Source organism: Pyxicephalus adspersus, chromosome 4 (genome assembly GCF_032062135.1).
Source record: "Pyxicephalus adspersus chromosome 4, UCB_Pads_2.0, whole genome shotgun sequence".
Taxonomy (NCBI): Eukaryota; Metazoa; Chordata; class Amphibia; order Anura; family Pyxicephalidae; genus Pyxicephalus; species Pyxicephalus adspersus.
In genome coordinates this window covers 149,727,817-149,743,775 of record NC_092861.1, presented here as the reverse complement: position 1 = coordinate 149,743,775, position 15,959 = coordinate 149,727,817, and the positions used below count along the sequence as shown (strand labels likewise).

The window sequence follows — 15,959 nt, the reverse complement described above, 5'->3', positions numbered from 1 at the left end:
CTAATTTTCTGCAGCTAGTCTTGTGTTTTAGGCACCGTTGGTAGAAAGCACAACCAAATCTGGAATCTCCACTGCAACAACAACAATACAGCAGAACCAGGACACAACCCAGTGTGGTAATTGGACAATGAAGGAGCAAAAGCACACTGGTAAGGTCATTCATCTGCTCTGATATCAAAGACCAGGTGTTAATACTAGTTGCACTGGCAATATACCGTATATATAGAGTAGAGTAGTCAGTAACATTCTGTGCACACACTTGGCTGGTGAAAGAAGTGGATTGATAATCAACTGGAGTTAGAATAAACAGAACTCTGGTATTGTGCATTTGGGAGTTGTGTCTGTTTGACTGTTGGGTTGTGTTTGCTTGATTGTCAGTTTTTGTTTTAAATAGCTTTTTTTTTCCTTGCTGACCTCTCAGGGAGAGTGGTCAAGGCTTCACAGGTGATTTAAGTTCCTGGCGGACTCACCTTGAGCTTGCTCACACTTGGCTGGTGAAACAAGTGGAGTTAGAAAAAACAGGACTCTGATATTGTGCATTTGGGAGTTGTGTCGGTTTGACTGTGTTTGCTTGATTGTCAGTTGTTTTACATAGCTGTTTTAAATTGTTTTAGGTGCTCAAAAGTTAGAGCTTGATGTGCATTGTAATGAGTGAAATAAATATTTGATCCCCTATCAACCAGTCTGGAGACTGGCTAGGCCACTCCTGTGCTTCTTCTTGAGCCACTCCTTTGTTGCCTTGGCCGTGTGTTTTGGGTCATTGTCATGCCGGAATACCCACCCATTTTCAATGCCCTGGCTGAGGGAAGGAGGTGTTCACCCAAGATTTGACGGTACGAGGCCCCGTCCCTTCGATGCAATGAAGGTGTCCTGTCCCCTTCATAAAAACCCTCCCATCGTATAATGTGTCCACCTTCATGTTTGACAGTGGGGATGGTGTTCTTGGGGTCATAGGCAGCATTCCTCCACCTGAGTTGAGTTGATGCTAAAGAGCTCAATTTTGGTCTCATCTGACCACAACACTTTCACCCAGTTCTCCTCTGGATCATTCAGATATTCATTGGCAAACTGCAGACGTGCCTTTACATGTGCTATCTTGAGCAGAGGGACCTTGCGGGCTCTGAATGATTTCAGGCCTTCACGGCATAGTGTTACCAATTAATTTCTTGGTGACTATGGTCCCAGCTGCCCTGAGATCATTGACAAGTTCCCCCCATGTAGGCACACCGCTGTGCACTCTCCCCCTTCCCTTGAATTAGGATTGTTAGTCGTCCATCGCTCGGACAGTAGTTCGGTCGATGGACAACTGGCGCTGTACACACCCCAGATTCTCGCCCGATATCGGCCCTGAGCTTATTATCAGGCGAGAACAGCTGGATGTGTGTACATAGCTTTACAGGGGGTGCTCCTAATCTCTGCTCGTTACCTGGGAAGACACCTGGGAGCCTGAAATCTTGCTGGTTGATAGAGGATCGTATACTTATTTCACTCATTACAATGCACATCAAGCTCTGACTTTTGAGCACTGGGTTTTTGAGGGTTCTTTTGTTATTCTGTCTCACAGCTACAATAAACCTACCATTACAATTATAGACTGGTCATTTCTTTGTCAAAGGGCATACAAAATCAGTAGGGGATCAAATACTTCTTTCCCTCACTATATATATATATATATATATATATATATATATATATATATATATATATTTATATATTAGTGCAAGGAGCATGAAAGACAATCATGTGACCCAAAAAAGAACTATCCAAATCTACCAGATTACAATAACATGGCTTTTCTTGCCTGAAATCAGATATCTATGATTCATTGATGTTTTTTTTTGTTGTTTTCTTGTTGTTGGAAGCAGTAAATGATAACTGCATCACTGAAGGCCTTGTCCCACCACGCACAGCTCTGATTGGGAGGATATCTGGCTGGAAGTTTTGAGATCTGTTAAGCCTGAACTGGTCCATGATTGGCTGTCTTTCCGTGTAGATTCGTCAGGCCTGAAATGAGAAAAGAGGCTTATGGAGAGACACTAACGAGAAATGACTTTATTATGCTAAGCTTGCTGCGCTAATCGCATTATTAGACATATATTGGGACACTGGTAATCTCCAGGAGGCTACAATAATGGGTCTTCAGCAAAAACATTCCTTTGTTGGAGCACAAAATACATTCAAGCAAATGGATGTAAATATGTGTGTGAACCTGTTCTCCTCAATTATGTAAACTGGATCTTCAAGGCACAAGTTGGAGTTTTTCAATCCCATCCTACTCCTCAAAACTATTCGACAGTTATGCCATACATGACAATAAAGACAAAAATACTAAATTGTGGAAATGGTAGTGGGTGGGTCCAAGCACCAACTCCAGATTTGTAGACACTATTTGCATAACTAGCCTCCCTAGATTTTGGTATTTTTGGAACATTTTTTGAAAATTATCTCAAAGCAGAGTTTTTTAATTAGGGTACCTCCAGAGGTTACTAGGGGTTCCTTGAGCAATTTGGACCTCTCAAGTCAGTTTAATTGACACCAGTGATCTTTTTGGCTATCTGTAAGGGTGACATCTATCTATCTATCTATCTATCTATCTATCTATCTATCTATCTATCTATCTATCTATCTATCTATCTATCTATCTATCTATCTATCTATCTATCTATCTATCTATCTATCTATCTCTGCAGCTGGGCTACCATACTTACTCATAGCTCCAGGGGACAATTAAGGAGATTTGCATGTTTACTCCTAGAATGCCTTGTGTGCGCATTATTTCTAGCTGTCTCTGGGTATGTTAGGTGGAGCTGATTCTCAAAATACTATTTGTGTTTTATATACCTGCTGTTAACCCAGTTATAATTTATTTTGTACCTATGGCTGATTATTGTTTCCTTTTACTACAGCAACCAGCACAATCTTGTATTTATCTATTATCTACAACACTGAAACCCTACTACAATTACTGTACATCTTTGCTGGAATTTAAGAAAATATTCAAGATCAACAAAAGAACTTTAAGCAGAACTTTAATTGAAAATAACAGGGAAAAAAATAAGTTTTATGAGTTCTTCCTTATAGTACTTTTTTGGCACCACAAGGCCCTCAATCTGATGCCCAGGATCATTCAACCCACTGCTTCTGAGCCCAGCTTGTCTTGGACCTGACCCAGCATGTGATTGGACATTTATGAGCTAATTTCCCTGCTGTTCTGTTTTCTCCTCCTATCAGCATGCTTCATGCAATAATTGCCGTTGGAAAGGATCTTTCGCGATCCTTTCCAACAACAAAAGACTGAATGATGCATGAACAAGCTCTGTGCATACAGCACTGTTCTGCTCTATGGAGAGGGGAGGGGGTGAACAACAGAGTGGCTCTCTCCCCGTCACTTTAATTTTGGATTGTTCCTTGTTCGTGGATCCTCCAAGAAGGGTCCATGAATGATGAGCACTGTACACATGCTAGATTCTCGTCCGATATCAGCCCTGGGGCGATTATCAGACAAGAATCATCTGACGTGGGTACGTGCCCTTAGACTCCACTCGAAAGGTCATCATGCCTAATGATGAGGAGGCTGGGGTTAGCTAAGTAAAAATCTAACTTTACCTTTTACCCTTTACCTACCTATAATATTATATAAGAGGGATTTGAGAATAGGGTGGGGGTCCAAAAAAGCTTAAGCAAACCTTCCATTTTAGTATAGGGTCAACATGAAATGGGTATGTACAGGGGTGGATTAAGGCCCAACAGTAGCCAAAAGTTCCTGCAGGACCGAATGGCTGGTCCCCCTCCACCTGCTATGGTTTCATCTGCTCCCCCCTGGATCAGTGCAAGGTACAATAGTACCTACCTTAGTAATGTGAACCACATTGATTTTAACTTAGTATCAGACATCTAAGCCTAAAACTGCTACATAAACAATGAGAAACATGACATCACTGAATATTTTCAATTATTCTCATAAACCCTATTGAAATGTATTTCTTCAGCTTATGAACAGATAATACAATATTAATTCTATTTAAAAGAGGTGTTGTCTCTGGCAGAGAATAGGATCCTTCATCACAAGTTTGAACAAGCCACTGTAAAGTGGGGAGTGGTGCACAGCAAGGATCCAGCAACATTTTAATGCAAAAACAACACCAGCTTTTCTCCAGGAATAAGCCCTGCTTTTCATCACAAAGAACAAATAAACATTTACAGGGAGAGGCCAGTGCAACTTCGTTACAAGGAACGCCCTACACCCATCACTAAAAAACAAAATCTAAGGAAGAAAACGCATTGATCATAACTGAAATGCTACACAGCAATGCTGTCATTTCTATAAACCAAATGGTGGATGAACTGCATAATTACAGAGACCATCAAAAGTGGCCCTCAACACATCCAAAGGGCAGCACAGTGGCAAAACACTTTTGTACATTGAGCTGCATCATTTTGGGCAATTAAATAAATGCAGTGTAATGTACCTCAGTGACTAACAATTTTGGTCCTGCTTTTTTTTTGCAGTACACATCATGTGTAATTGCAGATTCTGACAGTGTGATCTCCCATTTATGCAATATGCATTCATTTTAAATAGCATCTGAATGTATCAGCACAGCCTCTGCAGTTGGCACATGAGGGGCTGTTGCCAGCATTTTGCAAAGAATGTGGCCAGACAAATGTGAGGGGGGCACATTGGCAGCTTTCTCTGATGCCCAACAGGTGGGGAACCCAGCCTGTACACGGAGCTAGTTGATTGCATGTTGACCATGGGCTGTGCATTGAAACATTGCTGGATACAAAAAAGTTTTGAAACTAAATATTATGTTAAGTATTTATTTTGCATTCCTAAAGTTTAGCATTTTTTGATTTTCTCCTGGTGATGAATATGTACGGGCAGAATAAGAAATGAGTATGTGTAGTAGATCTCTGTATAATTCCACCAATTGTAATCTCTTTTAAAATGCTGCAAATTCCTCTATAAAAATCAAATGAGCTGCTAACTTCCTTTGCAGTGAAATTCTATGCAGTGTTGTTCCTAATAACATAAAGAGGTATCTTGAAATTGGCAGTGGTGGTGGGCTCAGCCAGGGCTGAAAACATTGGTTGGAATTTCATTGCAGCAGAGACAGAGTTGTCAGCTCAAACAAGCCTACTTCCATGGAGCCCTGGATCCCTCCACACCTGGTTTCCATTCAGTTCCACACCATCCTGGATTCTTTCTTTGTCCCAGTGCAGAGAGACCACCGGGCATGGCCACTGGCTTCCTTAAGCTGCGTACACACTTCCAATTTTTGTCGTTGGAAAGGATCTTTCACGATCCTTTCCAACGACAAGGGAGTGCACGATGCATGAACGGTGCTGTACATACAGCACCGTTCATGCTCTATGGAGAGGGGAGGGGGAGAGCGACGGAGCGGCACCCTGCTGTGCGCTCTCCCCTTCACTTTCATTACGATCGGCTGTCGTCCATCGTCCGTGGATCCGGCAGGTCGGTCGTCCGGACGATGGACGACACCGAATGTACACACGCCAGATTTTCGCCCGATAATTGGCCGATGCCGATTATCGGGCGATAAAAATCTGACGTGTGTACGTAGCTTTAGTCTTCCAGCTTCTGCCTATGTCACCCAATCTTGCACTGCGCGATGTGAGAATGGGTGATGTATCCTCTTGTAAATGTAAAAAAAAAGAGTGCCAATCTCAATACCCATGCACTTTTTTCTTTTTGCGAGACAAAGCCCCTTCTGTGCATACCCACAGTTCGGCTTGCGCAGGAGGAGAAGCCCAAAGCCTTCTGGGATACATGAGGTTGGTATGTCAGAAAGTTTTCTTTTTTTTTTAAAATAAACTACTTAGGAAAATAAGAGGACACTTTTGCTTTATACAAATGGTACCATCTTATATTAGGTAAAATTTGTGGTGATAAGTTTGATTTAAGATACATAATTACATGGTTTAGTAGTGACATAGAGACCAATAGGAGAAACTACTGAGTGTAGAAGGGAGCAAGACACTGTCACTCCCATTAAGTTTTGGAAGTGGTTTAATTAGTGGTTTCTTTTGATCAGCAGTGGTCAGTGACACAGTTAGGGGAAGGAGTAAATATTTACTATTTTTTTCATTATACATGCCAATTTTAGCACAAAATTCACATTTAAACCAGCAGCCATGTCATATTGGGCCTCATTTATTAAAGATCTACAGGGCTAGAGAGGATACACTTTCATCAGAAGAGCTGGGTGATCCAGCAAACCTGGAATTAATGGGTTTGCTGGATCACCCAGCTTCACTGATGAAAGTTTATCCTCTCCAGCCTTGGAAAGCTTTATTAAATCAAGCCCAATGTCCTTACACGTTCACTTTGATCTAAGCACCCTTTCATAGAGCATCTTCTTGTTTTTGACCGGCTTACACTCTAATAATAATATTTATCTTCCAGGCGATTAAGTCATCATACCAAGGTGCATCCTTCCACCTCTAACCCTCCATCTCCTGATTGACTTTCAGAAAAATTAACATAACAATAAAATGGTCGCTCATCTTTACAGCGCAGACGCCCAGGTAACATAAAGTTTGTCACAACCCTATAGTTTGATTCACAAACGTACTTAAATGGTATTGAGGAATGACAGAGCCAAATGTATTCTTCAGCTTATTTGCATGATAAAGCAACAGTGGTATGCGTGGGTTGTTTGTCAAAATTACTGGCGGTGCTTAAAGTGAACTCCGTGCTGTAAACAATACAGTGACAAGGATAAATAACACTTCGTAAATAACTGGAAATAATAATTCACGTCAGTAAAATCCAAACCCTTCTTCCAGAAAAAATGGTCAGCAGCTTTCTTTTTCAAGAACTTTTTATCCGTCCTTTAATAGGAGTGAAAATAGTCATCTCCCTGAGCCTGCCATTAATAACGTTTAACTTTTTTGTCACTCTATCAATTTACTTAATTGTATCACTCTGCTGTACAGGATGAAATAAATTGGGAAAAGTTAAAAGGATTATCATGACAACACTTGCAGAACCCCTAATCCATAGGCATCAATCTAATCACAGTTGTTTTATTGCCAAAAGTCCATGTACTGTTCAATTACTGGGTGTGTAGAGGCGGTAAGCAGAAGAACTTGTTATATATCGGAGACGATACAAAACGTCTATTTCAACAATTCTCATGCTTGATTTCCAGGAAATATTGTCCTTGTTTCTTTCAGTGGAAAATTCTTGATCTATCTTTTTTTTTTAATTTTTTTTGTGTTTTGATCCTTCTATTTGCTTACCAACTCTTCACACATTATGTAAGGCTCTCGTAGCACAATAATTATGTGTCTGTGATGGTTCTCATTGATTATCTAGTAGAAGTTAGTCACATTGAACTGGACTTGTTCTTGTAATGTTGACAACGTTTTGCAGCTCTCCAAACCGCCTCATCAGCATTTGCAAAATGTCTTTAACATTATATGAGCAATGCTATTTGCATGTAACTAACTACAGCTAGATAATTATGGAGTATTTTTGGGAACAACTGCAGCCTACTGCAAGTTCAATTGGCCTGAAATTTTAAAGCTGGAGAGGATGAACTATCATGGGTGATCCAGCTAACATAGAATGTGTTTGGTCCAGAATTAAAAACATTTGCCAAATATTAGCAAATGATTGTAGGAAATTTGTTCCATTTTTTCTGAATCACCCAGGTTCTTCCATGATAGTCTTATCCAGTCTTGGACAGCTTTAAATAATCAGGCCCAATATGTAGGCTCATGCCATGTTCAATGTTCAGAGCAATTTAACCAAGCCCACTCCATGCACCACATGGTTACAATTGCCTCCTTGCCTTCCTTTTCCTATCAATGAACATCTACACCCCATTACATACTCAGTTCCTAACATTGTTGCAGGCCTTATATGATCAAGGTGTAGAATTTATACTACAAACAATGATGGTTAGCAGATTGTTACAATAAACGCAAACTCCCAATCTGCATACTTGTTTCTGGTCAGTGACTCCAAAAGTATATTATCTTGAGATCATTAACACAGACAAGCTACTAGAAGTTTCAGACATGGCAGCCTATTACATGGAAAAAAGGGAGAAAAATCTTTACCAAATAACTACAGACCTGAAAGTTTAACTTCTGTAGGTGCAATGAGTTTGATAGAGTCACATAAAACAGGTTTTACTAGAAAATATTATAAATGATAGCATGGATTCAAGGAAAAACAAAGTTGTCAAACAATTTTAACTTTTTATGAAGAAGTAAGTAATCAGGTAGACAGTGGAGTAGAAGTTGATATAGTGTACTTAGACTTGCAAAAGCATTTGGCATCCCACAGATGGGTAATGTGAAAGTTAGGGTTTATAGGTTTAGAAAAGTCAATCTGCAAATGGATAGACAACTGGCTTAGGGACCGCATCCAGAGAGTAGTGATTAATGATTCATACTCTGAATGGACTAAGGTTAATAGTAGTGTAACCCAGGGTTCAGTGTTGGGACCTTTACTGTTTAACATCTTTAAAAATAATATAGAGTTTGGGAGTACCATTTCTGTGTTTGTAGATGACACCAAACTATGTAATGGAATTAGGCCCATACAGGATGCCTATAATCTACAGACCTCAATGTAATGTTTGATTGGGCAGCCTAGTGGCAAATGACATTTAAATAAATTTAGATAAATGTAAAGTTCTGCACTTGGGGCTAACAACATGCATGCTTCATATTGTCTAGGAGGAATACATTTGGGGGAGTCAGAAATAGAAAAGGATCTGGGGGTTCTGGTAGATCATAGACCTCATAACAGCATGCAATGCCAAGCTGCAATATCTAAAGCTAGTAAAGTACTTTCTTGTATTAAAAGAGGAAAAGACTGCAGAGATGGAGACATAATCCTGCCCCTGTACAAAGCATTGGTCAGACCACATATGCAGTCCAGATTTTGGACACCAGTACACAAAAAGAATATTTTGGAATTTGAGAGAGTGCAGAAAAGGGCAACTAAACTACTAAAGGAATGGAGGAGCTCAGCTATAAGGAGAGATTAGCTGAACTGAATCTATTCTCCCTTGAGAATAGATGTTTAGGAGGAATATGATCACCTGGTATAAATATATAAATGGTCCATATAGAGAATTCTCTTTCCAATTTTTCACTTTCAGGTCATTACAAAGGACGAGAAGGGGGGGGGGGGTCTGGAGGAAAAGCAGTTTAATCTCCCCATAAGGTATGGATTCTTGACAGTAAGGCCCGTGAAAATGTGGATTAAACTTCCCAGGGAAGTAGTTTGAGCAGGTTCTATAGATTGTTTAAGAAAAAGATGGATGCATTTCTAGATGCACAGAATATACCCAGAATATAACTGGGGATTAAATTTTAAAAGAACTGAAATCAGAGACTGTTGACCCAGGGAACATCTGACTGCCATAGGGAATCATAAAGATTTTTTTTTCTCCCATTGGAGTAAATTGAATCATGGTTTATATTGTTTTGCCTTCCTATTGATTAACCATGCATAATAGTTTCTGTCTAGAATATGCTGGTTTCTAGTATGTTTATTGACCTAGTGGTTGAACTTGTTGGGCTTTTGTGTCTTTTTTCCAGGTGACTAAATATGTAACTTTAACATGTATCAATGTACAGGGGATCTTTGAATCTCAAACTTTGGATACACCCTAAGGTTATGCATCATCAGAAACTTGCTTTTCAGATCTTTACAGGTAGACATCATTTTAAAAGAACAAAACAATATTCCACCCTTGGGAGATTCTAATGGAGCCTATTATTATTACAGCCTAATAGTTGTTTAATGTGGTGGCTGCATTATTTTTCTTTTTTTCTGCAAGAAAAGAAATACATTTGTTGATCTTCCTAGAAATCCAGTGCTATTGTAACATTGAACACTATAATTAAATGCCAAACCATGTTATCAGCTTTCCAAGCTATTGTCTGAAGATTACCAAACAATTCTACTTGTAATGTGGATGAGAGAAAGATTTTTCCTAGTGACAACACTAACCCTAGACAGATAAATGGACAATAAATGTTGTGACCTTAGGGCAGGCAGCATGTTATCATTGTCAGGTAAACAGGGGTTTCTGAGACAGAACAAAACTAACTAGCACAGTAGAAAATTACATAACTATAGACAAGCATTTCTTACCCAATTTGGTGAAGAGCAGGTTCACTGAGTACAGAAGTAGAGGCTGATGTTGGAAGACGTAGTTGGACTCTTGGCCTACGGTCTGAGTAACATCTTCGAACAAAAGGTTGAGGATTTGCAGCACTTGTTGCAAGCCTTCTGTGCTGGTCATCATATTGGCGTCCCGATAAACTGTGTTTCAGTACAGAAACTGAGGCTTGGTTAGGTGCAGACTCACCTAAATTATTTATGCATGGTGGAGAGGCAGGTTTTGCTTCAAATAAGGATGTAGATGATGGGCAAAATATTGATTGTGCATTGCCAATCATTTTTGGGGAAGCCTGTGGTTCATCAGAGTTTCGTCTTAACCCCCTATGAGTAAAAGATGGAGAAAGTGGTGGGGAAGGTGTGAAATGTGCAGGAGGACTATGTTCACGTCGACTGCTCGGTGGGCTAAACGCTCTACGTTGGCTTGGTGGGCTTTGCTTCTTTCGTGTTAGAGGGGGTGAACTTTGCTGTTTTTGTGATTGAGGGGGACTTGGCAGCCTATGCTGACTTGGTGGACTTTGTTGTCTTCGTATCTGAGCAGGGCTTGGCATCCTTTGATGACTTGGTGGACTTTGTTGTCTTCGTATTTGAGGAGGGCTTGGCAGCCTCTGATGACTTGGTGGACTTTGTTGTCTTCGTATTTGAGGAGGGCTTGGCAGGCTTTGATGACTTGGTGGACTTTGTTGTCTCCGTATTTGTGGAGGGCTTGGTAACTTACGTAAGGTTGGAGGACTAGACAGCTTGGATTGATTTGGAGGGCTTGTTAACTTACATAGGGTTGGAGGACTAGACAGCTTGGATTGATTTGGAGGGCTTGGTACTCTAAAGGAACATGAAGGACTGCTGCCTTTCTGAACTGGAGGAGGACTAGGTTGTGCCTGTGAGCGAGTTTTAACTATAGCTCTTCCTGTTGGAGGATTTGAAATTTTTCTCTCTGTTGGTGGGGAACAGGCTGTTGCTCTTGTTGGGGAAGTTCTTCTTAATGTTACTTGACTTTTTTCACTCCTCTGTAATGTAGGAGAACATTGCTTTTGCTTAGGTAAAGACAAAGGAGTGCTCTGATCAGCCGAATCAATATGAGGGATGGACTTTAATGTATCAGCATCACCCGGGTTTTGTAAAGGAATTATTTTATGTGACTGCTTGTATAAATGTGCAACTTCGATTTCATTTTTTCTCATAGGGTCAAGTACTGGATCTTTTTCTCTGTTGTGTTGACCAGACTGTAAAGATAATTTTCTAAGTTCAATGACTGGTTCTTTTTTTCCAGAAGTCCGAACAGTGGGCATATAGGTTTCAGTACTATTTTTGTTTGGCAACAAGTCCTTTATGTTAATAGATGTTTTAATTTTTGAGGTTGTGGGTGCATTCTTGATTGCACTAGGTAAGCTGTTATGGTAAGGGCCATCACACGGAAGTAAACTGAAGGAGTCATCCATCAGTATTTCAAGAGGGGGAGGAGGCAGGTTCTCTGGATCTTCAATCCCAAATTCATTTGTGTAAGTCATGTTAAAATCCTGGGATGCTGAAGATGAAGTGACACATATGTTGGTTACGAGGTTTGCACTTGCATTGATATAAATCCTATCAGCTTTTGACAAATTATCATTATTGTTATCTAAAACTTGCAGTCCTTTACAGGCAGGAATAGTGGGTGGTAGGACAGGCACTCCAACCTTTCGAACACATTTAAGTGGTCCCAATGTTTTCCTATTTAGGTTTTTGATTAAATTCTCTTCTGGGCTAAATGCTTGAATGAGTTTGCGCACAGACTGTCTTGGAGAAATAATACTCTCCAGCTTTTGTTCTGCTAAAGCAGGGTTGTCTACAATCTTTTCATCTTCCTTAGGTAACTTTGTACTTACTAGAGGATTATCATGATTTGCATTTGGGTCCTTTGGTACATTCATTTTAGGTTTTCTTACTGGAAACATTTCTTGACTAGGCAATATATTAAATCCTTTATCAAGACAGGCCTTTAGTTTGTTAGTTGGAGCAGCACTTGCACTAATGCAGCCTGCATGCACAAAAGATTTACTACTACAGTTTTGTGGTGTTTCTTTGCTTCTAGTTCCATTTGATAAATACAGTTGTTCTAACTTTTTGGTAAGTTCTTTTTGAGTCCTTTGAAGTTCCAAGAGAGTAGGATCTTCACTTTGGCTTTTAAGTGATTCTGCAGACCTAGACCTTCTGTGCCTAGCAGTTCTCCTGTTGCTTCCATCTGCTGTACTAGGCCGTAACACTTCTAGACATACTTCTTCTCTAGTCCACACATCACTGCTTGATATGCCAGGCACAAACTTGATTTTTTCACTTATAGCTTCTTTCATTTTCAATGTCATTTCCTCATTTTCTGGGTTTTCTATCCATTTAGATAAGTGTTTATAGGAACATGTTCTTGCTGGAGAGGTTACAGGCCTTTGCGGTAAGGTAACCTGACTTGATAAACTTTTGTTATCATCACTTTCTTCATAGCTGTCATCACTGCTGCTTGAATCCTCTGGATCCTGAACACTATCTTGTTCTAGAGTTGCACAGGTTCCAAGTGAGCTCTCTGAAATATTACTAGTTATGCTGATTTGCCTACAAACTTTTGGATTATCTACTTGTTTTTGAGATATTTCAGCAACCTTGTCAGACCCACTATTAAAGTCTGCAGTAGAATTTACCATGTTGGTTCCACAGGTTAACCCTTCCTTTGATATGATTTCTTCACCTTGTTTTAAACTTATATGTCCAGATATGTCAGTGCTTGCTTTTCTTTCCATTTTTTCTGGAGATTTGTATCCTCTGATGGATTCACTGTCACCAATTCCACTGTCCTCAGAATAAAGAGTCAAATCATTTGGCTGGGGCTGTGTGGAACCAGCTGCAGAGTCCTCGAGAGCTTTAATCACCTTCAGCAGACGTTTATCATGATGTTCCTTTTTCTTTAGTTTTTCCTGAAAACTATTGACAGCCGACTGTAAAAAACTACAAGTTTCTTGCAAGGCATTAGTGGTTAGTGATGACACAGTGCAATTTAAAGACTGCATTCTGTTTACCGTATATTGTAACAACTGTTGCAGTAAGTCTGGATGTTCTGAAAGGTTGTCTTTTTCACATGGCCAGGTAAGGTTGCCTTCCACAGCTTTCAAAAGTTTTTCTCCATCGTCAGCAATTTCTCCTAAACACTGATTAATTTCATCAAATCTAAGTGTCATGAAACTAGTCATCTGCTGCATAATAAGCTGGGTTTGGGTTGCCTGATTTACCATGGAAATGACTCCCTCATATTTTGACAGATTAGGATTCAAGAATGCATAAGCATCCTGGTGAGCCTTAACCAGCAGTTCTGGAAAGTCCACCTTCTTTTCTGTTTCAAGAAAAACTATTTGTCCCTGTTTTGCATTTCGTCTGTGTTTACCAGACTTACGACTTTTTAATTTCCTGCCTCTCCTTGGATTGCCATCTCGTTGTGGGTCTTGTGACAGTTCTTGCTCTGAACAGGTTGAACTGTATTTCCTTGTAGTTCTTCTCTTTTGGTATGTCAGATTGACCATTCCTTCATCAGCTGTCCCGTGAGCTTCATGTTTCCTTTGGTCTTCTGAAAAAGACCCACTCCTGGACAACCCACCACTGGCATCAGAAAAACCTTTTTCTGAATAATTAATTTCACATTCAGACTCCTTTGATCTAGTTTTCCGTTTAGTTTCATCATTGAGGTTTTGGCAGCTTGGATGTTTACTGCTGGCCAAAGGAACTGTAATTCCATTAGTATCTTCTTCAGGGGTAAGTATAGATTTGTTTTTCGTCAAAGGTTTAGCTGCATTTTTTGCTAGAATTTGAATGATCCCATTGTGAGATGGTGCGCAACCCATGGTACGACTCTAAAAGCACAAGTTCATCAAACAAGTCATTCTGTTGTCTCTCGGAGTTCCATCATTGTCGTAATCCTCTAGTCCAGTACATAAAAATCTTTTTTCTTTAGAATGATGATTATATTGCAATTCAAGATTGCGTTCAGCAGTTGCAAGTCAGCATAGCAGCTCCATGGGATACCGATTGTAAGCTCTATCTGTTTCTCCCATCCAGTGACAGATGTCAAGTGCAAATAGGATTTACAGCTTACTAGATTAACCATACTTTATCCGATGGACAGCAATATTTAATTGGAGGAAACAAACTGACACGTAGAGGATTCCAGTACATGTCACAAGTTTGTTGCTGGAAAAAATCCCTTAAGGAGTCTGTCGTTTCTTCACTTCAAAGGAAAAATAAATCTTTCATCTAATAAAAACATTTTCGCTTGTTGTAAAACACATACAATAAAGAAAATGATGCTCATAAAACATATTTATTTGCTTATTTGGCACAAAAGAATCAACTAAAGGCTTTTAAAATGGCAGTTTGTACAATTTGTAATTGATATTTGAGCTGTATATAATAAACAACAGTACAGAGACTTACATGCTTTTATATTATAAATGTAATTTACAAACAAAAGAAGGGGAAAAACTTCTTTCTCTTAATAAATTTACAATATGTGGGTCTATTTATAATAGAGAGAATCTGACATTTACTGAAACATTCCCTGGAGGAGAATCTTCATTGTGTTTTACTGGAAGTAAATAATATTTCAGTGAATGTCAGATTCCCTGCTTTATAATAAGACCTCATATATATAACCCCATCCCCATCCATTCAGTACAATTTTTTAAAATTCCAAGCACATATGCTACTTTTTGAATCTTTTAGCTTCTTACATGAGGACCAAAGTCAGCATACTGAGTCAGCATGTGACTTCAGATCAATATTATCATTGTATGCATCTGTAGATTGCTGATTAATGTAGGCTAAATGACTCTAAGGTGAATTGCCTCACATACGAGATGGGTCTTGATATACTTATGATTTCCTCCCATGTTGTCCTCTGAGGTGATTCTAATCACAAACATGGTGTTTACTGTCATACATCTTATGTCCTCCTCTATACAGCCTCCTATGTCCTCTCCTGTTAAGGCGGTCTCCTACGGATCCCCAATCAGCTGTCCCTCCCTCTTTGATGGATTCCGTTAACAGCGAAGCAAGTAACCCATGCAACTCAAGCATGTAGTTAGATCGCTCTCAAAACTTTATTGTTTGCACACAGCTTATATACCAGTTCAAAGGCATGATCAGTGTATGATCACATGACTACAGACAACTAGCAGACATGACAAATGTCCTTTTGGTTCTCTTAGAACAGGATAGTCACGTCAGGGGAACAGATAAATAAAAAAGGTGAGGTTCAAGGCAAAAAAGGGGGGAAGCCGACATTAGTTTACTGATAAGAAGAGTACAACTAGTTTCAACATAATTCACTCATCTAAAAAACATAACAAAAGCACAAAAATAATTAACTTTAAGACTCGGCATAATTCCACTTGTTTCATCCTCTGAGGTGATTTTCCTCACATACATAAATAATATTGTCATATATGTCATGTCCTCCTTTATACAACCTCCTATGTTCTCCTCTGAGGTGATTCTCCTCACATATATGATAGATATTGTCATACATATAATATCCTCCTCTATACATGCTCCTCTGAGGTGATTCTCCTCACATACATGATGTATATTGTCATGCCATCCTCTATTCATCCTCCTCTGAGGTGATTCCCCTCACATACATGATGTATATTGTCATACATGTCATGTCCTCCTCTATACATCCTCCTCTGAGGTGATTCTCCTCACATACATGATGTATATTGTCATGCCATCCTCTATTCATCCTCCTCTGAGGTGATTCTCCTCACATACA

The 15,959-nt window shown here is 39.6% G+C and overlaps 1 protein-coding gene across 1 annotated transcript; it reads right to left on the bottom strand.

Moving 5' to 3' along the window:
- Window positions 1-378: 378 nt before the first annotated feature.
- On the bottom strand, window positions 379-15,763 carry PCARE (photoreceptor cilium actin regulator). The gene is made up of 2 exons (XM_072409972.1): window positions 10,145-15,763; window positions 379-2,004 (listed from the first exon to the last, which is right to left on the bottom strand). Exons 1-2 carry the CDS (start codon window positions 14,029-14,031, stop codon window positions 1,881-1,883), a joined length of 4,011 nt encoding a protein of 1,336 aa, XP_072266073.1. The 5' UTR covers window positions 14,032-15,763; the 3' UTR covers window positions 379-1,880.
- Window positions 15,764-15,959: the final 196 nt, after the last annotated feature.